The sequence below is a fragment of the Pseudophryne corroboree genome, chromosome 9 (genome assembly GCF_028390025.1).
Source record: "Pseudophryne corroboree isolate aPseCor3 chromosome 9, aPseCor3.hap2, whole genome shotgun sequence".
NCBI classification, from domain to species: domain Eukaryota; kingdom Metazoa; phylum Chordata; class Amphibia; order Anura; family Myobatrachidae; genus Pseudophryne; species Pseudophryne corroboree.
Genome location: NC_086452.1, coordinates 8,406,223 through 8,430,539, shown reverse-complemented (window position 1 = coordinate 8,430,539; position 24,317 = coordinate 8,406,223). Strand labels below are relative to the sequence as shown.

The following is a 24,317-nucleotide window of genomic DNA, read 5'->3' as shown; positions in this document are numbered from 1 at the left end:
TTGGAGAAGGGGTGTCGGCAGGCGGTGCGCCGATAATTAGGTAACGTCAAGTTGAAGGGAACTGACTGCAAAAATATTAACTAATGTCTACATGACGACACATGCTTCTGATAGCTGGCTGCAGGCGGCCTGGATCTCATCTCTGTTCCATCTGATGCAATGTACGATGACCTCTAATGACACAAAGATGGCGGCTTCTATGCGCTAAGTAATGGGGGTGGGGCAGGGGAACGTCCTCAGAGTCATAGATAAGCCAGAGGGAAGACTACACAAGTGCTGCTGTGACATCATGAGATTGTGTCTGCGGACTGTGCGCAGCACAGAGTACACCATTGCTGTGTAATGACGGGCGGACGCATGGGGTGGAAGCCACTCTTCCCTGTGAATATACGGAATATATACCTCTGAATACATGGAGGGTGAGATGGGCAGTGCCGGGACCCCAGGACATGGAGGGTGAGATGGGCAGTGCCGGGACCCCAGGACATGGAGGGTGAGATGGGCAGTGTCGGGACCCCAGGACATGGAGGGTGAGATCCCAGGACATGGAGGGTGAGATGGGCAGTGCCGGGACCCCAGGACATGGAGGGTGAGACGGGCAGTGCCGGGACCCCAGGACATGGAGGGTGAGAAGGGCAGTGTCGGGACCCCAGGACATGGAGGGTGAGATGGGCAGTGTCGGGACCCCAGGACATGGAGGGTGAGATGGGCAGTGCCGGGACCCCAGGACATGGAGGGTGAGATGGGCAGTGCCGGGACCGCGGGACATGGAGGGTGAGATGGGCAGTGCCGGGACCCCGGGACATGGAGGGTGAGATGGGCAGTGCCGGGACCCCGGGACATGGAGGGTGAGATGGGCAGTGCCGGGACCCCGGGACATGGAGGGTGAGATGGGCAGTGCTGGGACCCCAGGACATGGAGGGTGAGATGGGCAGTGCCGGAACCCCAGGACATGGAGGGTGAGACGGGCAGTGCCGGGACCCCAGGACATGGAGGGTGAGACGGGCAGTGCTGGGACCCCAGGACATGGAGGGTGAGACGGGCAGTGCCGGGACCCCAGGACATGGAGGGTGAGCTGGGCAGTGCCGGGACCCCAGGACATGGAGGGTGAGATGGGCAGTGCCGGGACCCCAGGACATGGAGGGTGAGACGGGCAGTGCTGGGACCCCAGGACATGGAGGGTGAGATGGGCAGTGCCGGATCCCCAGGACATGGAGGGTGAGATGGGCAGTGCCGGGACCACAGGACATGGAGGGTGAGCTGGGCAGTGCCGGACCCAGGGACATGGAGGGTGAGATGGGCAGTGCCGGGACCCCAGGACATGGAGGGTGAGATGGGCAGTGCCGGGACCTCAGGACATGGAGGGTGAGACGGGCAGTGTCGGGACCTCAGGACATGGAGGGTGAGACGGGCAGTACTGGGACCCCAGGACATGGAGGGTGAGACGGGCAGTGCCGGGACCCCAGGACATGGAGGGTGAGACGGGCAGTGCCGGGACCCCAGGACATGGAGGGTGAGATGGGCAGTGCCGGGACCCCAGGACATGGAGAATGAGACGGGCAGTGCCGGGACCCCAGGACATGGAGAATGAGACGGGCAGTGCCGGGACCCCAGGACATGGAGGGTGAGATGGGCAGTGCCGGGACCCCAGGACATGGAGGGTGAGATGGGCAGTGCCGGGACCCCAGGACATGGAGGGTGAGATGGGCAGTGCAGGGTCACCCAGGACATGGAGGGTGAGATGGGCAGTGCCGGGACCCCAGGACATGGAGGGTGAGATGGGCAGTGTCGGGACCCCAGGACATGGAGGGTGAGATGGTCAGTGCCGGGACCCCAGGACATGGAGGGTGAGACGGGCAGTGCTGGGACCCCAGGACATGGAGGGTGAGACGGGCAGTGCTGGGACCCCAGGACATGGAGGGTGAGATGGGCAGTGCCGGGACCCCAGAACATGGAGGGTGAGATGGGCAGTGCCGGGACCCCAGGACATGGAGGGTGAGATGGGCAGTGCCGGACCCAGGGACATGGAGGGTGAGATGGGCAGTGCCGGGACCCCAGGACATGGAGGGTGAGATGGGCAGTGCCGGGACCCCAGGACATGGAGGGTGAGATGGGCAGTGCTGGGACCCCAGGACATGGCGGGTGAGATGGGCAGTGTCGGGACCCCAGGACATGGAGGGTGAGACGGGCAGTGCTGGGACCCCAGGACATGGAGGGTGAGACGGGCAGTGCAGGGACCCCAGGACATGGAGGGTGAGATGGGCAGTGCCGGGACCCCAGAACATGGAGGGTGAGATGGGCAGTGCCGGGACCCCAGGACATGGAGGGTGAGATGGGCAGTGCCGGACCCAGGGACATGGAGGGTGAGATGGGCAGTGCTGGGACCCCAGGACATGGAGGGTGAGATGGGCAGTGCCGGGCCCAGGGACATGGAGGGTAAGATGGGCAGTGCCGGGACCCCAGGACATGGAGGGTGAGATGGGCAGTGCCGGACCCAGGGACATGGAGGGTGAGATGGGCAGTGCCGGGACCCCAGGACATGGAGGGTGAGATGGGCAGTGCCGGGACCCCAGGACATGGAGGGTGAGATGGGCAGTGCTGGGACCCCAGGACATGGAGGGTGAGATGGGCAGTGTCGGGACCCCAGGACATGGAGGGTGAGACGGGCAGTGCTGGGACCCCAGGACATGGAGGGTGAGACGGGCAGTGCAGGGACCCCAGGACATGGAGGGTGAGATGGGCAGTGCCGGGACCCCAGAACATGGAGGGTGAGATGGGCAGTGCCGGGACCCCAGGACATGGAGGGTGAGATGGGCAGTGCCGGACCCAGGGACATGGAGGGTGAGATGGGCAGTGCTAGGACCCCAGGACATGGAGGGTGAGATGGGCAGTGCCGGACCCAGGGACATGGAGGGTGAGATGGGCAGTGCCGGGACCCCAGGACATGGAGGGTGAGATGGGCAGTGCCGGGACCCCAGGACATGGAGGGTGAGATGGGCAGTGCTGGGACCCCAGGACATGGAGGGTGAGATGGGCAGTGTCGGGACCCCAGGACATGGAGGGTGAGACGGGCAGTGCTGGGACCCCAGGACATGGAGGGTGAGACGGGCAGTGCAGGGACCCCAGGACATGGAGGGTGAGATGGGCAGTGCCGGGACCCCAGAACATGGAGGGTGAGATGGGCAGTGCCGGGACCCCAGGACATGGAGGGTGAGATGGGCAGTGCCGGACCCAGGGACATGGAGGGTGAGATGGGAAGTGCTGGGACCCCAGGACATGGAGGGTGAGATGGGCAGTGCCGGGACCCCAGGACATGGAGGGTGAGATGGGCAGTGCCGGGACCCCAGGACATGGAGGGTGAGATGGGCAGTGCAGGGTCCCCAGGACATGGAGGGTGAGATGGGCAGTGCCGGGACCCCAGGACATGGAGGGTGAGACGGGCAGTGCTGGGACCCCAGGACATGGAGGGTGAGACGGGCAGTGCTGGGACCCCAGGACATGGAGGGTGAGACGGGCAGTGTCGGGACCCCAGGACATGGAGGGTGAGATGGGCAGTGCCGGGACCCCAGGACATGGAGAGTGAGATGGGCAGTGCCGGACCCAGGGACATGGAGGGTGAGATGGGCAGTGCCGGGACCCCAGGACATGGAGGGTGAGATGGGCAGTGCTGGGACCCCAGGACATGGAGGGTGAGATGGGCAGTGTCGGGACCCCAGGACATGGAGGGTGAGATGGGCAGTGCTGGGACCCCGGGACACGGAGGGTGAGATGGGCAGTGCCGGGACACTTTGTCTTATGTAGAACATGCTACTTTGTGATCAGAATACAATGTATGAGAACGAGGTAATAATGTAGGTGTATTGTAAAATGTGGGTGTACGTGGTCACTGCCATACCTATTGAGGTCCCACTTCCAGCCCTCACTCCTAGCTTCCCAGGATTAGGGCTATTCAGTCCCGCCGTTGCTGACGTGTCGGCACCCTTACATCTGGCTGAGACACACAAGGCCATTCCTCAGCTTTATGGCTCATACGTATCCCATTTGTGCAGCCTCAGAGGTCATCTAATTACTGTGCACTGTGTCTAATTATCATCTCTTTCTCTAACTCTTCTGAGAACATTTCCATAAACAAATACATCAGCATCTCAATTACGTCGGACAAACAGCCGCCGCTCGCTCTGTCTGATGCTCTGAAATTGCTTACATCTGTCTCCTAATCACGCTGATCTGGTGCCCGCCACGTCCAGGAGGAGAAGCCAAGAGACCTCGTCTGGGTGGCCCAGCTTGGAGACCTGATTGGACGGGCCGGGTGGCACTAGTTCTGTCCTTCCGTCTGTAGCGATGTGTGAGAAGAGCTGGGTGAGGGCTGCGGGCAGTTAGCGGGCAGAGCCTTACTAGGGCGGGAAAGGGGGGGGGGTGGAGGGGTGCGACCCCTTTGACGTTACCTCTAATCAGTCTGGAGTATGATGATGGAAATAATATTATCGATCTGGATATTATCAGTGAAGTAAGAGACTCGGTTGGATTAGGATTCAGCAGAATATGTTGGAGCCTCTGTATGGGCCGAGGAATTGGCAATAATCACACGTGTAGAGGCACAAAGTGCAATATGATCACATTCAGCTATTGTATGGGCTCAACCATTATTCAGCCCAAATATCCATCAGGAACTGGTAACATCATCTCCACGACGTCCAGTTACTGTAATAGTCTGTGACATGATATATATATATATATATATATATATATATAGTTACTTACCCTCTGGCCCTCTGCCCCTTGTGTACCCGCCAGTCCTCTCTGCCCAGCAGGACCCTGCAGTAAGAGGAAAGACATGGTCTCGTATCATCATCCAGTGGTGTCAGCCAATCATTACAGGGGATATATGTATATAATGCAGAGACAGATCACTATACAGATACAGTATGCCTCCATTATACATATACACATTGCGGAGATCTAGTATTGTTACTGTACCGTGGCGCCCTTCTGAACGCCATCCTATGGCAATAAGTCATGGTCCCACTGTGTGGCTACAGCACCTCTGTCCTGCGCCAGGATCTCCGCCCATTCATTCCACTGAAATAAAATACATTACTGTCTGACTTACTGGCAATCCTGGTGGTCCCAGGGGTCCGGGTGTCCCGGGGGGGCCTGGATAGCCCTGAAAATAAATGACAACAATCTAAGTAGAGATCACAGAATGTGGGTATAATACAGAAACTAAAATATAGCATACACAGTTTATATGTCAGATCTGGGGAGCGGGTCGGCTGCGTTCTGGGCTCAAGTGTGTTTGGATAAAGACCGGCTTCTGTGTGGGTATAACAGTAAGAAGAGAAACAGACAACGTTGTTCTAAGGGAAAAGTGTGCGTCTGTGTGTGCGCGCGTGTGCGTGTGTGCGTGCATATAATTTAGTTATTTGGGGGGTGAGCCATGTGGAAGTGATGTCTATAGGGACCCTCAGTAATGTAGGTAACTTGGGTCATGACAATTGAGATTCTGCTGTCTTGCGAATTCCTCCAGCTCTGTTTGCCCTGTGGCAATGTAAAGAGAGAACTGAAACGCTGTTTTCATGGAATAAGCCCGGTAATGTTACCCTGGTGGTCAATGAAACTGTGTGAGCCATAAATTGTAATGATGGAAAATAACTCCAGTCCTGGAAAATCTGCAAGTTCCATCACAACCACAAGACAGACTTTACACATGTTCCTGGTAGCAGTCTGTCAGTGCGCGATCTCCGTTACACACAGTACATCAGGCACGCTGACAGTGTATCGGCTGCACACACATGGCGTGTACTCTGTTTTATTTTCATTCCGTTACAGTGCGGGATGGAGAGGGAGAGAATTACCCCCCCCCCCCCCCCCACATGGTTAACTGCAGCTTTCCCTCTGCCTCCATTCATAAATATCACTGACTCCCAGCACCTCCCCCCTAACACCCCAATATCATATCATACACACATACAGCACCGGCACCCCAATATCTTATCATACACACATACAGCACCGACACCCCAATATCATATCATACACACATACAGCACCGGCACCCCAATATCTTGTCATACACACATACAGCACCGACACCCCAATATCATATCATACACACATACAGCACCGACACCCCAATATCATATCATACACACATACAGCACCGGCACCCCAATATCATATCATACACACATACAGCACCGGCACCCCAATATCATATCATACACACATACAGCACCAGCACCCCAATGTCATATCATACACACCCATACAGCACAGACACCCCAATATCATATCATACACACATACAGCACCGGCACCCCAATATCATATCATACACACATACAGCACCAACACCCCAATGTCATATCATACACACCCATACAGCACAGACACCCCAATATCATATCATACACACATACAGCACCGGCACCCCAATATCATATCATACACACATACAGCACCGGCACCCCAATATCATACACACATACAACACCGGCACCCCAATATCATATCACAGACATGTACAGCACCGGCACCCCAATATCATATCACACACACGTACAGCACCGGCACCCCAATATCATATCATACACACATACAGCACCGGCACCCCAATATCATATCATACACACATACAGCACCGGCACCCCAATATCATACACACATACAACACCGGCACCCCAATATCATATCACAGACATGTACAGCACCGGCACCCCAATATCATATCACACACACGTACAGCACCGGCACCCCAATATCATATCATACACACATACAGCACCGGCACCCCAATATCATATCATACACACATACAGCACCGACACCCCAATATCATATCATACACACATACAGCACCGGCACCCCAATATCATATCATACACACATACAGCACCAACACCCCAATGTCATATCATACACACCCATACAGCACCTGCACCCCAATATCATATCATACACACACATACAGCACCGGCGCCCCAATATCATATCATACACACACATACAGCACCGGCACCCCAATATCATACACACATACAACACCGGCACCCCAATATCATATCACAGACATGAACAGCACCGGCACCCCAATATCATATCACACACACGTACAGCACCGGCACCCCAATATCATATCATACACACATACAGCACCGGCACCCCAATATCATATCATACACACATACAGCACCGGCACCCCAATATCATATCATACACACATACAGCACCGACACCCCAATATCATATCATACACACATACAGCACTGGCACCCCAATATCATATCATACACACATACAGCACCGGCACCCCAATATCATATCATACACACATACAGCACCGGCACCCCAATATCATATCATACACACATACAGCACCGACACCCCAATATCATATCATACACACATACAGCACCGGCACCCCAATATCATATCATACACACATACAGCACCGGCACCCCAATATCATATCATACACACATACAGCACCAACACCCCAATTTCATATCATACACACCCATACAGCACCGACACCCCAATATCATATCATACACACATACAGCACCGGCACCCCAATATCATATCATACACACATACAGCACCTGCACCCCAATATCATATCATACACACACATACAGCACCGACGCCCCAATATCATATCATACACACACATACAGCACCGGCACCCCAATATCATACACACATACAACACCGGCACCCCAATATCATATCACAGACATGTACAGCACCGGCACCCCAATATCATATCATACACACACATACAGCACCCCAATATCATATCACACACACGTACAGCACCGACACCCCAATATCATACAGCACCTGCACCCCAATATCATATCACACACACGTAGAGCACCGACACCCCAATATCATATCATCCACACCCATATAGCACCAGCACCCCAATATCATCTCATACACACGTACAGCACCGGCACCCCAATATCATCTCATACACACATACAGCACCAACACCCCAATATCATCTCATACACACATACAGCACCAACACCCCAATATCATCTCATACACACATACAGCACCGACACCCCAATATCATATCATACACACATACAGCACCGGCACCCCAATATCATATCATACACACATACAGCACCGGCACCCCAATATCATATCATACACACATACAGCACCGGCACCCCAATATCATATCATACACACACATACAGTACTGGCACCCCAATATCATATCATACACACATACAACACCAGCACCCCAATATCATATCATACACACATACAGCACTGGCACCCCAATATCATATCATACACACATACAGCACCCCAATATCATATCACACACACATACAGCACCGGCACCCCAATATCATATCATTCACACACATACAGCACTGACACCCCAATATCATATCACACACACATACAGCACCAACACCCCAATATCATATCACACACCCATACAGCACCGACACCCCAATGTCATATCATACACACATACAGCACCTGCACCCCAATATCATATCATTCACACACATACAGCACCGGCACCCCAATGTCATATCACACACACCCAACAACCCAATGCAATATCATCTTTATAATAAAAGGCTAAGGTGCTCCTCACCTCTGTTATGTGCTCCGGTGGCCACTAGAGGCCGCCATACAGACCATATGAAAGTGATCATACAGGGAGATGTTACAGCCTGCTGCTATTACTTCACAATATTGATCTGACTGTTTGACACTTGCTGAACATGGAGAGCCAGTCCTTCATATAAAGGTAAGTATGTACATACCAGTGTCCCCTTCTCACCAGACGGCCCCTCAGGTCCCGGTGTGCCGCGTTCTCCCTGTAAGACACAGTCCACCGTTCAGTGCAATAAGTGACGGTTACTATGGAAACCATTACAGTACAATACATTCATTTCCCTGATTAGACACAATGTGTATGAACGTTTGTCATACCTGTTACTTGCAGTATGTACTATGGTAGCCCTCATACAGTAAGTACAGACACAGTCCACATGCACAGGGCTTGTTCTGCCGCCTCATACCTCCGATGACTAAAGCTGGAAACACACTACAGCGACAAAGTGGCCATCACGCCAACCGAGCGGCTGATTAGGAAAGTTATACACATCTGCCAATCGCCCGCTCAATGTGTCATTCCGGACATCACAACTGGGATTCTGAATTTGCCCGCCCAGCTGTGATGTCATAGTCAGCGGTTCCTTGATGACTGAGTTTGAAAACTTTGATCTGAGTCCACAGACTCGCCTTCTGCACTTAAAGGTACAGTACACATTCTCTCACTAGGAATGTTTCTGCCAGTGGAATCCGCCAATCATTATCTGCCACACAAAGACACCTGTGCCCTCTGTTGACGGATATCTCTGGAGAGTGATTTGGGAACGTTGCCACAGGATGGGAGCTACTCTCACTCTGTGCTACCAATGGAACTAAGGACTTTGGTGAGGATTATTGTGACTGAGGGCTTCTGTGCACAGAATTGCCCCAGCACATCCACTTCCCTTACACAGCCGTCCTGGGTTACCCATCCTTCTACCTCATACTTGCCTACCTGACCCTCTCCATGAGGGAGAAAATGCTCTGTTCCTGGACTTTCCTGGTAATGTATGATTGCCATCACCTGTGGTGAAACACCTTTCTTATCAATTACCCAGCTCACCACAGGTGATGGCAATCATACATTACCAGGAGAGTCCAGGAACAGAGCATTTTCTCCCTCATGGAGAGGGGCAGGTAGGCAAGTATGTTCTACCTCAGAGGTTCCCAAATGCGGTCCTCAAGGCACCCCAACGGTCCAGGTGTTAGGTATATCCGTGGCTCAGCACAGATGGTTAAATCAAATTGACTAACGTGCTAATTAAGTCACCTGTGGCCAAGCATGGATACATTTAAAACCAGGAGCGTTGGGGTGGCTTGAGGACCGTGTTTGGGAACCTCTGTTCTACCTTCATGCACCATACCTAGGCTATGTTCCAGCTCCTTCCCTGCATTGCATCGCCCTCTGCTCACCTTGCAGCCCCTCCGTTCCTTCCCTTCCAGTGTTATCCCAGTTCCAGAATCCACTCTTCTCACTTGGTTGCACAGCTGTCCTAGTACCCCCTGATGTAGGGCAAGCTACAGACAGTGTTCCTGATTCAGGAGTGGATGCAATGCTGACTATGGACACGGTGGAGCGATGTTTTGCTGCCGTGCCGTTCTGCACACGTGTGTCACTGGAGTAGAGACATCGGATACAGAGAGGATTTCTTCTCATCGTGACAGGTAGCCAGCGTTTGGAGGTAAAGGGGGGTGGCTATAAAAGGGTGTGCCTTAGTGTTGCACCGTGATTGGACGCAGTTGGAGGCAGCCTAGCATCTTCTCTGAGAGGGCATAAAATGTCTCAGATGTTTGAAGATGCGCCAATATGCGTCCGATAATTTTACTGACTCTACCTAGCCAGGAAAGCCTCAACGTTGACACATTTGAGAATCGGCTTTGTATTTGACCAGCCGTGGCAAGAAATTAAGGTGAAACCATTTTGTTAGGGTGACTTTGTTTTTGATTTCTTAATTCTATCTTGGAAAATTTGTGGAAACTGCGGTTCATTTAGAGATTCACTGTAACGTACACTATAATCAGGAACGCCGTAACCGTGTATATAATAGTGAGGCAATGCTTTCCACACATTACATAACAACTCTTTCTCGTTCTCTTCTGCTATTGGGAATTGAAGTAGAAATGGCTTCAACCGCTAAATTCCGACTAATTCCAGCAATAAATCACCGACCCGCCTGCACAATCTGCTAGCAGAAGAGGATCTGGCAAATGTTACATCTTATAGAACATTACTACATTACTGAACTACAATATACAAATACAAAATGACCGGACACATTAGATTCCCCTGTATCCGCTACTGTTGTAAGACGGATCAACTACAAAATATTCACACAACTTTCAATTCAGATATATGTGTTAGCGCTGGTCTGAAAGAGACTTTTACATTATGCTCCCTATGCCATCTATTTATATTACCGCTAGGTATTGCTAGGCCTCTCTGATCACAGTTACACTAGGCCCATCTTACTCCAGTTACCGCTAGGCCCCTCTGATCACAGTTACACTAGGCTCATCTTACTCCAGTTACCGCTAGGCCCCTCTGATCACAGTTACACTAGGCCCATCTTACTCCAGTTACCGCTAGGCCTCTCTGATCGCAGTTACACTAGGCCCATCTTACTCCAGTTACCGCTAGGCCCCTCTGATCGCAGTTACACTAGGCCCATCTTACTCCAATTACCGCTAGGCCCCTCTTATCACAGTTACACTAGGCTCCTCTTACTCCAGTTACCGCTAGGCCCCTCTGATCGCAGTTACACTAGGCCCATCTTACTCCAGTTACCGCTAGGCCCCTCTGATCGCAGTTACACTAGGCTCCTCTTACTCCAGTTACCGCTAGGCCCCTCTGATCGCAGTTACACTAGGCCCATCTTACTCCAGTTACCGCTAGGCCCCTCTGATCGCAGTTACACTAGGCCCATCTTACTCCAGTTACCGCTAGGCCCCTCTGATCGCAGTTACACTAGGATCCTCTTACCACAGTTACCGCTAGGCCCCTCTGATCGCAGTTACACTAGGCCCATCTTACTCCAGTTACCGCTAGGCCCCTCTGATCGCAGTTACACTAGGATCCTCTTACCACAGTTACCGCTAGGCCCCTCTGATCGCAGTTACACTAGGCCCATCTTACTCCAGTTACCGCTAGGCCCCTCTGATCGCAGTTACACTAGGCCCATCTTACTCCAGTTACTGCTAGGCCCCTCTGATCGCAGTTACACTAGGCCCATCTTACTCCAGTTACTGCTAGGCCCCTCTGATCGCAGTTACACTAGGATCCTCTTACCACAGTTACCGCTAGGCCCCTCTGATCGCAGTTAAACTAGGCCCATCTTACTCCAGTTACTGCTAGGCCCCTCTGATCGCAGTTACACTAGGATCCTCTTACCACAGTTACCGCTAGGCCCCTCTGATCGCAGTTACACTAGGCTCCTCTTACCACAGTTACCGCTAGGGCCCTCTGATCGCAGTTACACTAGGCCCATCTTACTCCAGTTACCGCTAGGCCTCTCTGATCGCAGTTACACTAGGCTCATCTTACTCCAGTTACCACTAGGCCCCTCTGATCGCAGTTACACTTGGCCCATCTTACTCCAGTTACCACTAGGCCCCTCTGATCGCAGTTACACTAGGCTCCTCTTACCACAGTTACCGCTAGGCCCCACTGATCGCAGTTACACTAGGCCCATCTTACTCCAGTTACCGCTAGGCCCCTCTGATCGCAGTTACACTAGGCCCATCTTACTCCAGTTACCGCTAGGCCCCTCTGATCGCAGTTACACTAGGCCCATCTTACTCCAGTTACCGCTAGGCCCCTCTGATCGCAGTTACACTAGGCCCATCTTACTCCAGTTACCGCTAGGCCCCTCTGATCGCAGTTACACTAGGCCCATCTTACTCCAGTTACCACTAGGCCCCTCTGATCGCAGTTACACTAGGCTCCTCTTACCACAGTTACCGCTAGGCCCCACTGATCGCAGTTACACTAGGCCCATCTTACTCCAGTTACCGCTAGGCCCCTCTGATCGCAGTTACACTAGGCCCATCTTACTCCAGTTACCGCTAGGCCCCTCTGATCGCAGTTACACTAGGCTCCTCTTACTCCAGTTACCGCTAGGCCCCTCTGATCGCAGTTACACTAGGCCCATCTTACTCCAGTTACCGCTAGGCCTCTCTGATCGCAGTTACATTAGGCCCATCTTACTCCAGTTACCACTAGGCCTCTCTGATCGTAGTTACATTAGGCCCATCTTACTCCAGTTACCACTAGGCCCCTCTGATCGCAGTTACACTAGGCTCCTCTTACTCCAGTTACCGCTAGGCCCCTCTGATCGCAGTTACATTAGGCCCATCTTACTCCAGTTACCACTAGGCCCCTCTGATCGCAGTTACACTTGGCCCATCTTACTCCAGTTACCACTAGGCCCCTCTGATCGCAGTTACACTTGGCCCATCTTACTCCAGTTACCACTAGGCCCCTCTGATCGCAGTTACACTTGGCCCATCTTACTCCAGTTACCACTAGGCCCCTCTGATCGCAGTTACACTTGGCCCATCTTACTCCAGTTACCGCTAGGCCCCTCTGATCGCAGTTACACTAGGCCCATATTACTCCAGTTACCGCTAGGCCCCTCTGATCGCAGTTACACTAGGCTCCTCTTACCACAGTTACCGCTAGGCCCCTCTGATCGCAGTTACACTAGGCCCATCTTACTCCAGTTACCGCTAGGCCCCTCTGATCGCAGTTACACTAGGCTCCTCTTACCACAGTTACCGCTAGGCCCCTCTGATCGCAGTTACACTAGGCCCATCTTACTCCAGTTACCGCTAGGCCCCTCTGATCGCAGTTACACTAGGCTCATCTTACTCCAGTTACCCCTAGGCCCCTCTGATCGCAGTTACACTAGGCCCATCTTACTCCAGTTACCACTAGGCCCCTCTGATCGCAGTTACACTAGGCTCCTCTTACCACAGTTACCACTAGGCCCCACTGATCGCAGTTACACTAGGCCCATCTTACTCCAGTTACTGCTAGGCCCCTCTGATCACAGTTACACTAGGCCCATCTTACTCCAGTTACCGCTAGGCCCCTCTGATCGCAGTTACACTAGGCCCATCTTACCACAGTTACCGCTAGGCCCCTCTGATTGCAGTTACACTAGACCCAACTTACCACAGTTACCGCTAGGCCCCTCTGATTGCAGTTACACTAGGCCCATCTTACCACAGTTACCGCTAGGCCCCTTAGATCGCAGTTAAACTAGGCCCTTATTACCACAGATACCGCTAGCCCCTTCTTATCACAGTTAACGATAGGCCCCTCTTATCACAGTTACCGATAGGCCCCTCTTATCACAGTTACCGATAGGCCCTTATTATCACAGTTACTGCTAGGTCCCTACACTAGGCCCTTACTATCACAGTTATCGCTTGGCCATCTGATTGTAGTTATCACTAGGCCCCTCTGATCTCTGATTATAGTTACCGCTAGGCTCCTCTTACCATGGTTACAGCTAGGCCCCTCTTACTACAGTTACCACTAGGCTCCTCTTACCATGGTTACCGCTAGGCCCCTCTTACTACAGTTACCACTAGGCTCCTCTTACCATGGTTACCGCTAGGCCCCTCTTACTACAGTTACCACTAGGCTCCTCTTACCATGGTTACCGCTAGGCCCCTCTTACTACAGTTACCACTAGGCTCCTCTTACCATGGTTACCGCTAGGCCCCTCTTACTACAGTTACCACTAGGCTCCTCTTACCATGGTTACTGCTAGGCCCCTCTTACTACAGTTACCACTAGGCTCCTCTTACCATGGTTACCGCTAGGCCCCTCTTACCATGGTTACCGCTAGGCCCCTCTTACTACAGTTACCACTAGGCTCCTCTTACCATGGTTACCGCTAGGCCCCTCTTACTACAGTTACCACTAGGCTCCTCTTACCTACAATTACCGCTAGGCCCCTCTTACTACAGTTACCGCTAGGCTCCTCTTACCATAGTTACAGCTAGGCCCCTCTTACTACAGTTACCACTAGGCTCCTCTTACCTACAATTACCGCTAGGCCCCTCTTACTACAGTTACCGCTAGGCTCCTTTTACCATAGTTACAGCTAGGCCCCTCTTACTACAGTTACCACTAGGCTCCTCTTACCATGGTTACCGCTAGGCCCCTCTTACTACAGTTACCGCTAGGCTCCTCTTACCATGGTTACTGCTAGGCCCCTCTTACTACAGTTACCGCTAGGCTCCTCTTACCATAGTTAGAGCTAGGCCCCTCTTACTGCAGTTACCACTAGGCTCCTCTTATCACAGTTACCGCTATGCCCCTCTTACTGCAGTTACCACTAGGCTCCTCTTATCACAGTTACCGCTATGCCCCTCTTACTGCAGTTACCACTAGGCTCCTCTTATCACAGTTACCGCTATGCCCCTCTTACTACAGTTACCGCTAGGCTCCTCTTATCACAGTTACAGCTAGGCCCCTCTTACTACAGTTACCGCTAGGCCCCTCTTACTGCAGTTACCACTAGGCTCCTCTTACTACAGTTACCGCTAGGCTCCTCTTATCACAGTTACAGCTAGGCCCCTCTTACTACAGTTACCACTAGGCTCCTCTTATCACAGTTACCGCTAGGCTCCTCTTACTACAGTTACCGCTATGCCCCTCTTACTACAGTTACCGCTATGCCCCTCTTATTACAGTTACCGCTATGCCCCTCTTACTACAGTTACCGCTATGCCCCTCTTACTACAGTTACCGCTAGGCTCCTCTTACTACAGTTACCGCTAGGCTCCTCTTATCACAGTTACAGCTAGGCCCCTCTTACTACAGTTACCACTAGGCTCCTCTTATCACAGTTACCGCTAGGCTCCTCTTACTACAGTTACCGCTATGCCCCTCTTACTACAGTTACCGCTATGCCCCTCTTATTACAGTTACCGCTAGGCTCCTCTTACCATAGTTAGAGCTAGGCTCCTCTTACTACAGTTACCGCTATGCCCCTCTTACTACAGTTACCGCTAGGCCCCTCTTATTACAGTTACCGCTAGGCTCCTCTTACTACAGTTACCGCTAGGCTCCTCTTACTACAGTTACCGCTAGGCCCCTCTTACTGCAGTTACCACTAGGCCCCTCTTACTACAGTTACCGCTAGGCTCCTCTTATCACAGTTACCGCTAGGCTCCTCTTACCATAGTTAGAGCTAGGCCCCTCTTACTACAGTTACCGCTAGGCTCCTCTTATCACAGTTACCGCTAGGCTCCTCTTACTACAGTTACCGCTAGGCCCCTCTTACTACAGTTACCGCTAGGCTCCTCTTATCACAGTTACAGCTAGGCCCCTCTTACTACAGTTACCGCTAGGCCCCTCTTACTGCAGTTACCACTAGGCTCCTCTTACTACAGTTACCGCTAGGCTCCTCTTACTACAGTTACCGCTAGGCCCCTCTTACTGCAGTTACCACTAGGCCCCTCTTACTACAGTTACCGCTAGGCTCCTCTTATCACAGTTACCGCTAGGCTCCTCTTACCATAGTTAGAGCTAGGCCCCTCTTACTACAGTTACCGCTAGGCTCCTCTTATCACAGTTACCGCTAGGCTCCTCTTACTACAGTTACCGCTATGCCCCTCTTACTACAGTTACCGCTAGGCTCCTCTTATCACAGTTACAGCTAGGCCCCTCTTACTACAGTTACCGCTAGGCCCCTCTTACTGCAGTTACCACTAGGCTCCTCTTACTACAGTTACCGCTAGGCTCCTCTTATCACAGTTACAGCTAGGCCCCTCTTACTACAGTTACCACTAGGCTCCTCTTATCACAGTTACCGCTAGGCTCCTCTTACTACAGTTACCGCTATGCCCCTCTTACTACAGTTACCGCTATGCCCCTCTTATTACAGTTACCGCTATGCCCCTCTTACTACAGTTACCGCTATGCCCCTCTTACTACAGTTACCGCTAGGCTCCTCTTACTACAGTTACCGCTAGGCTCCTCTTATCACAGTTACAGCTAGGCCCCTCTTACTACAGTTACCACTAGGCTCCTCTTATCACAGTTACCGCTAGGCTCCTCTTACTACAGTTACCGCTATGCCCCTCTTACTACAGTTACCGCTATGCCCCTCTTATTACAGTTACCGCTAGGCTCCTCTTACCATAGTTAGAGCTAGGCTCCTCTTACTACAGTTACCGCTATGCCCCTCTTACTACAGTTACCGCTAGGCCCCTCTTATTACAGTTACCGCTAGGCTCCTCTTACTACAGTTACCGCTAGGCTCCTCTTACTACAGTTACCGCTAGGCCCCTCTTACTGCAGTTACCACTAGGCCCCTCTTACTACAGTTACCGCTAGGCTCCTCTTATCACAGTTACCGCTAGGCTCCTCTTACCATAGTTAGAGCTAGGCCCCTCTTACTACAGTTACCGCTAGGCTCCTCTTATCACAGTTACCGCTAGGCTCCTCTTACTACAGTTACCGCTAGGCTCCTCTTACTACAGTTACCGCTAGGCCCCTCTTACTACAGTTACCACTAGGCTCCTCTTATCACAGTTACAGCTAGGCCCCTCTTACTACAGTTACCGCTAGGCTCCTCTTATCACAGTTACCGCTAGGCTCCTCTTACTACAGTTACCGCTAGGCTCCTCTTATCACAGTTACAGCTAGGCCCCTCTTACTACAGTTACCACTAGGCCCCTCTTACTACAGTTACCGCTAGGCTCCTCTTATCACAGTTACCGCTAGGCTCCTCTTACTACAGTTACCGCTATGCCCCTCTTACTACAGTTACCGCTAGGCTCCTCTTACTACAGTTACCGCTATGCCCCTCTTACTACAGTTACCACTAGGCCCCTCTTACTACAGTTACCGCTATGCCCCTCTTACTACAGTTACCACTAGGCTCCTCTTACTACAGTTACCACTAGGCTCCTCTTACTACAGTTACCACTAGGCTCCTCTTACTACAGTTACCGCTAGGCTCCTCTTATCACAGTTACAGCTAGGCCCCTCTTACTACAGTTACCGCTAGGCTCCTCTTATCACAGTTACCGCTAGGCCCCTCTTACTGCAGTTACCACTAGGCCCCTCTTACTACAGTTACCGCTAGGCTCCTCTTATCACAGTTACCGCTAGGCTCCTCTTACCATAGTTAGAGCTAGGCCCCTCTTACTGCAGTTACCGCTAGGCTCCTCTTACCATAGTTAGAGCTAGGCTCCTCTTACTACAGTTACCGCTATGCCCCTCTTACTACAGTTACCGCTATGCCCCTCTTATTACAGTTACCGCTAGGCTCCTCTTACTACAGTTACCGCTATGCCCCTCTTACTACAGTTACCGCTAGGCTCCTCTTACTACAGTTACCGCTATGCCCCTCTTACTACAGTTACCACTAGGCCCCTCTTACTACAGTTACCGCTATGCCCCTCTTACTACAGTTACCACTAGGCTCCTCTTACTACAGTTACCACTAGGCTCCTCTTACTACAGTTACCGCTAGGCTCCTCTTATCACAGTTACAGCTAGGCCCCTCTTACTACAGTTACCGCTAGGTTCCTCTTATCACAGTTACCGCTAGGCCCCTCTTACTGCAGTTACCACTAGGCCCCTCTTACTACAGTTACCGCTAGGCTCCTCTTATCACAGTTACCGCTAGGCTCCTCTTACCATAGTTAGAGCTAGGCTCCTCTTACTACAGTTACCGCTATGCCCCTCTTACTACAGTTACCGCTATGCCCCTCTTATTACAGTTACCGCTAGGCTCCTCTTACTACAGTTACCGCTAGGCTCCTCTTATCACAGTTACAGCTAGGCCCCTCTTACTACAGTTACCACTAGGCCCCTCTTACTACAGTTACCGCTAGGCTCCTCTTATCACAGTTACCGCTAGGCTCCTCTTACTACAGTTACCGCTATGCCCCTCTTACTACAGTTACCGCTAGGCTCCTCTTATTACAGTTACCGCTATGCCCCTCTTACTACAGTTACCGCTAGGCTCCTCTTACTACAGTTACCGCTATGCCCCTCTTACTACAGTTACCGCTAGGCTCCTCTTATTACAGTTACCGCTATGCCCCTCTTACTACAGTTACCGCTATGCCCCTCTTACTACAGTTACCGCTAGGCTCCTCTTATTACAGTTACCGCTATGCCCCTCTTATCACAGTTACCGCTAGGCTCCTCTTATTACAGTTACCGCTATGCCCCTCTTACTACAGTTACCGATATGCCCCTCTTATCACAGTTACCGCTATGCCCCTCTTATTACAGTTACCGCTATGCCCCTCTTACTACAGTTACCGCTATGCCCCTCTTACTACAGTTACCGATATGCCCCTCTTATTACAGTTACCGATATGCCCCTCTTATTACAGTTACCGCTATGCCCCTCTTACTACAGTTACCGCTAGGCTCCTCTTATTACAGTTACCGCTATGCCCCTCTTACTACAGTTACCACTAGGCTCCTCTTACCATAGTTAGAGCTAGGCCCCTCTTACTACAGTTACCACTAGGCTCCTCTTACTACAGTTACCGCTAGGCTCCTCTTATTACAGTTACCGCTAGGCTCCTCTTATTACAGTTACCGCTATGCCCCTCTTACTACAGTTACCACTAGGCTCCTCTTACCATAGTTAGAGCTAGGCCCCTCTTACTACAGTTACCACTAGGCTCCTCTTACTACAGTTACCGCTAGGCTCCTCTTATTACAGTTACCGCTAGGCTCCTCTTATTACAGTTACCGCTATGCCCCTCTTACTACAGTTACCACTAGGCTCCTCTTACCATAGTTAGAGCTAGGCCCCTCTTACTACAGTTACCACTAGGCTCCTCTTACTACAGTTACCGCTAGGCCCCTCTTACTACAGTTACCACTAGGCTCCTCTTACTACAGTTACCACTAGGCTCCTCTTACCATAGTTAGAGCTAGGCCCCTCTTACTACAGTTACCGCTAGGCCCCTCTTACTACAGTTACCACTAGGCCCCTCTTACTACAGTTACCACTAGGCCCCTCTTACTACAGTTACCACTAGGCTCCTCTTACTACAGTTACCACTAGGCTCCTCTTACCATAGTTAGAGCTAGGCCCCTCTTACTACAGTTACCGCTAGGCCCCTCTTACTACAGTTACCACTAGGCTCCTCTTACTACAGTTACCGCTAGGCCCCTCTTACTACAGTTACCACTAGGCCCCTCTTACTACAGTTACCACTAGGCCCCTCTTACTACAGTTACCACTAGGCTCCTCTTACTACAGTTACCACTAGGCTCCTCTTACCATAGTTAGAGCTAGGCCCCTCTTACTACAGTTACCGCTAGGCCCCTCTTACTACAGTTACCGCTAGGCCCCTCTTACTACAGTTACCACTAGGCTCCTCTTACTACAGTTACCACTAGGCTCCTCTTACTACAGTTACCACTAGGCCCCTCTTACTACAGTTACCGCTAGGCTCCTCTTATCACAGTAACCGCTATGCCCCTCTTACTACAGTTACCGCTAGGCTCCTCTTATCACAGTTACCGCTAGGCTCCTCTTACCATAGTTAGAGCTAGGCTCCTCTTATTACAGTTACCGCTATGCCCCTCTTACTACAGTTACCGCTATGCCCCTCTTACTACAGTTACCGCTAGGCTCCTCTTATTACAGTTACCGCTATGCCCCTCTTATCACAGTTACCGCTAGGCTCCTCTTATTACAGTTACCGCTATGCCCCTCTTACTACAGTTACCGATATGCCCCTCTTATCACAGTTACCGCTATGCCCCTCTTATTACAGTTAGATGCAGGATTTTGCACAGATGCCACCTGTAGAAGATATTGCGGTTATACATCCAGCTACCGGGCTGCGGCTCCCATCTCTGACACCCAGTATGATAAGTGTCAGTGGTTTGTATAGAAGGCAATGCATCACATCACCAGCAGTTCCAGCACTCTCCTGAAGTGTCTACAGTGAGCGGGGCCTTTCCTAGCACCATTGGGAGTTCGGGAAGACAGTCTATTTCCTGACCGGGGGCCTGATGCTGAGCTGAACCTACAACAGTCTGAAAATCTGTACTGCGTACGCCTAAAACGCGAGTGCGTGCACATGCGCCAATGTAGCTTTGTGTAACTGGAGAGGTGGAAAGGGGGAGGGAATGGGCGTAACTATGCAGCCACACTACAGAGGTCCTTCTACTTATGCAGACCGGCAGGAACTGGCCCACATGCAGCAGATGCAGAGCCGTGAGCATCCTGAGACGTATAAGGCTCTGCATAAGGGCGTTTATTCCCATCAGTCACCCAGTGGTGTGGGGTATTGGGGCAATAACAGTGCCGGCCAACCAGATCACAAGGGACGACAAGTGAAATATGCATTCAGGTATCTAAACAAACCCCTGCAATTCGCTGGAGTCCAAGGATCTGGCCAGAAGACAACAGTGGTGGGGGCAAGCGCCGCGGAGCGCCATCCATCTCCAATAGTGGGGCACAGGGCTTATAGTCAGTGGCTTCGGGGAATTGCAGATGATACATAGTTCCCACATGTATGTTAGAGACTGGGTGCCCATCCTTCTCCACTCCCAGCTGAGCCCATACATGACTCTGCACCACAAATAACAGTATGTTCTCCATTGTCTTACTAACGGCTTTGCGGTACCTTTTCTCCAGCATTTCCAGGCGGCCCGGCCTCTCCTGGGTACCCCTCAGGCCCCTGTAAAACAAATTACAACAGACGACATACAGTAACTCTTCACAGGAAATGATCCAGACCAAAGAAACCACAAGTGACAATGTGAAACGCTCATTGCTATAACGCGTGTCCAATCTTAGATCGTCTGCAAATCGCTGATGAACGTCCTATAATCCTATTTCCCATTATACGTTACAGCTCTGGCGGATGAGTGTAACTCCGGCCAGAGATAACGCTAGGGGCACTGCAGTGTATGAACGGGATACAATAATACAGCAAGGCCAGCACGAGACTTCCCGCTGCTTCTGTGTCCTCGTGTAATATAAGCATCCAGCGCTACATGAGTCATCGCTGCAGCAATTCACCCCGGCTTCCGTCATCTGTTTTCATTCACAAATAGACTTCAAGTAACTGAACGTCCTTGTAGACAAAGCGTTCTCACCCACGTCTACTGTTCTGTTCAACGCTGTCCTGTGTTCCCCTGTTTCCAATAGAAGGGGTATATTTATTTTCTACATTTATTGACTCATTCTAACAGATTATAAAAACTAAAAGGAGCACAATTGCTGGCACTGCAATCAGACGCCAGAAAGATCACACACACACACACACACACACACACACACACACACACACACACACACACACACACACACACACACCCACACCCACACCCACAGACTGAAGCCTCCATGTGCAGCACAGCACACTTGCCAGAAAGCAGAGACTTGGACGGGAGTCGCCTAGATGTGGCATTCCTCATACGCAGACAGCCATGTCTCTGCATCCAATTATGCAGCACGTTCAGTGCACCGGGAGCCACTTACTGAGAGCATTCTGCTGCCCCGTGCCTGGGGCATGGCTGTAGGCGGGCAGGGCAGGGTAAGACAGGCATAACAGGTGCTTCATCCATAAATCCAGTCACCATAATGGACAGTGCTGCACGTGAAGGGTCGTAGAGGGGTTTACCCTAGTAAAGACTTGGTGTATGGCCACCGGGTCAGGTTTACAGCCAAGGGAATGGGAGGGTGGGTTAGGCAGCTGGGATAGAGATTTAGGTTTAGGGGGTGGGTAGGGTCAGGCACTAAGGGGGGAGGTTAGGGTTAGGCTGCGGGGACAGGGGGTTAGGGGGTAGGGAGGGGGAGAACACCCTACACTCACCCCTGTTGGTCTTTCCAACATCAGGATCCAGCGTCGGTATTATGAGCCGGCATTTCATACTGGACCCCTCTCTATAGATACAATAGCCAGGGTTTGTAGCAAGGCCTGGCACCTCTAAGCGTTTGGGCACTGGCCACGCAACTGTCAGTGGCGTAGAATCCTCTGCTGCAGCATACGCACTATAGTACACGGGGCCTGACTTGTGTTGTGCACTGATGCAGCTAATGTCCATGATAAGAGGCGGCACCAGAGCTATCGCAACTCACTGGCAACTGCGTACACATTCACAGCCTATACCCAGGAAGAAGGAACATCTAAGGGCTGGCCTATGGCTACACAGACTGGACACAGCAGTAGTGACACAGGCACCCTGCCTATACCCAGGAAGAAGGAACATCGGATGTAAGGGCTGGCCTATGGCTACACAGACTGGACACAGCAGTAGTGACACAGGCGCCGCAGCCTATACCCAGGAACAAGGAACATCGGATGTAAGGGCTGGCCTATAACTACACAGACTGGACACAGCAGTAGTGACACAGGCACCGCAGCCTATACCCAGGAACAAGGAACATCTAAGGGCTGGCCTATAACTACACAGACTGGACACAGCAGTAGTGACACAGGCACCGCAGCCTATACCCAGGAAGAAGGAACATCTAAGGGCTGGCCTATAACCACACAGACTGGACACAGCAGTAGTGACACAGGCACCGCAGCCTATACGCAGGAAGAAGGAACATCGGATGTAAGGGCTGGCCTATAACTACACAGACTGGACACAGCAGTAGTGACACAGGCACCGCAGTCTATACCCAGGAAGAAGGAAGATCGGATGTAAGGGCTGGCCTATGGCTACACAGACTGGACACCGCAGTAGTTACACAGGCGCCGCAGCCTATACCCAGGAACATCGGATGTAAGGGCTGGCCTATAACTACACAGACTGGACACAGCAGTAGTGACATAGGCACCGCAGCCTATACCCAGGAACAAGGAACATCGGATGTAAGGGCTGGCCTATAACTACACAGACTGGACACAGCAGTAGTGACATAGGCACCGCAGCCTATACCCAGGAAGAAGGAAGATCGGATGTAAGGGCTGGCCTATGGCTACACAGACTGGACACCGCAGTAGTTACACAGGCGCCGCAGCCTATACCCAGGAACAAGGAACATCGGATGTAAGGGCTGGCCTATAACTACACAGACTGGACACAGCAGTAGTGACACAGGCACCGCAGCCTATACCCAGGAAGAAGGAACATCTAAGGGCTGGCCTATAACTACACAGACTGGACACAGCAGTAGTGACACAGGCACCGCAGCCTATACCAAGGAACAAGGAACATCGGATGTAAGGGCTGGCCTATGGCTACACAGACTGGACACAGCAGTAGTTACACAGGCACCGCAGTCTATACCCAGGAAGAAGGAAGATCGGATGTAAGGGCTGGCCTATGGCTACACAGACTGGACACAGCAGTAGTGACACAGGTGCCGCAGCCTATACCCAGGAACAAGGAACATCGGATGTAAGGGCTGGCCTATGGCTACACAGACTGGACACAGCAGTAGTGACACAGGCTCCGCAGCCTATACCCAGGAAGAAGGAACATCGGATGTAAGGGCTGGCCTATGGCTACACAGACTGGACACCGCAGTAGTTACACAGGCGCCGCAGCCTATACCCAGGAAGAAGGAACATCGGATGTAAGGGCTGGCCTATGGCTACACAGACTGGACACAGCAGTAGTGACACAGGCACCGCAGCCTATACCCAGGAAGAAGGAACATCTAAGGGCTGGCCTATAACTACACAGACTGGACACAGCAGTAGTGACACAGGCACCGCAG

General features: G+C 51.9%; 1 protein-coding gene across 4 annotated transcripts in view; it reads right to left on the bottom strand.

The window, feature by feature from the left end:
* The window catches only part of COL24A1 (collagen type XXIV alpha 1 chain), a 767,149-nt gene that overhangs the window by 334,350 nt on the left and 408,482 nt on the right, over positions 1-24,317 (bottom strand). For all 4 annotated transcript variants that reach the window (XR_010186531.1, XM_063938932.1, XM_063938934.1 and 1 more), the window contains exons 25-28: positions 21,265-21,318; positions 8,802-8,855; positions 5,111-5,164; positions 4,762-4,815 (exon numbers count right to left, since the gene is read on the bottom strand). Coding sequence is in view for 3 of the 4 variants with exons in the window: in XM_063938932.1 (XP_063795002.1) it covers positions 4,762-4,815; positions 5,111-5,164; positions 8,802-8,855; positions 21,265-21,318 (216 nt within the window). In the remaining variant the exon portion in view is untranslated. The remainder of the gene's footprint in view (positions 1-4,761; positions 4,816-5,110; positions 5,165-8,801; positions 8,856-21,264; positions 21,319-24,317) is intronic.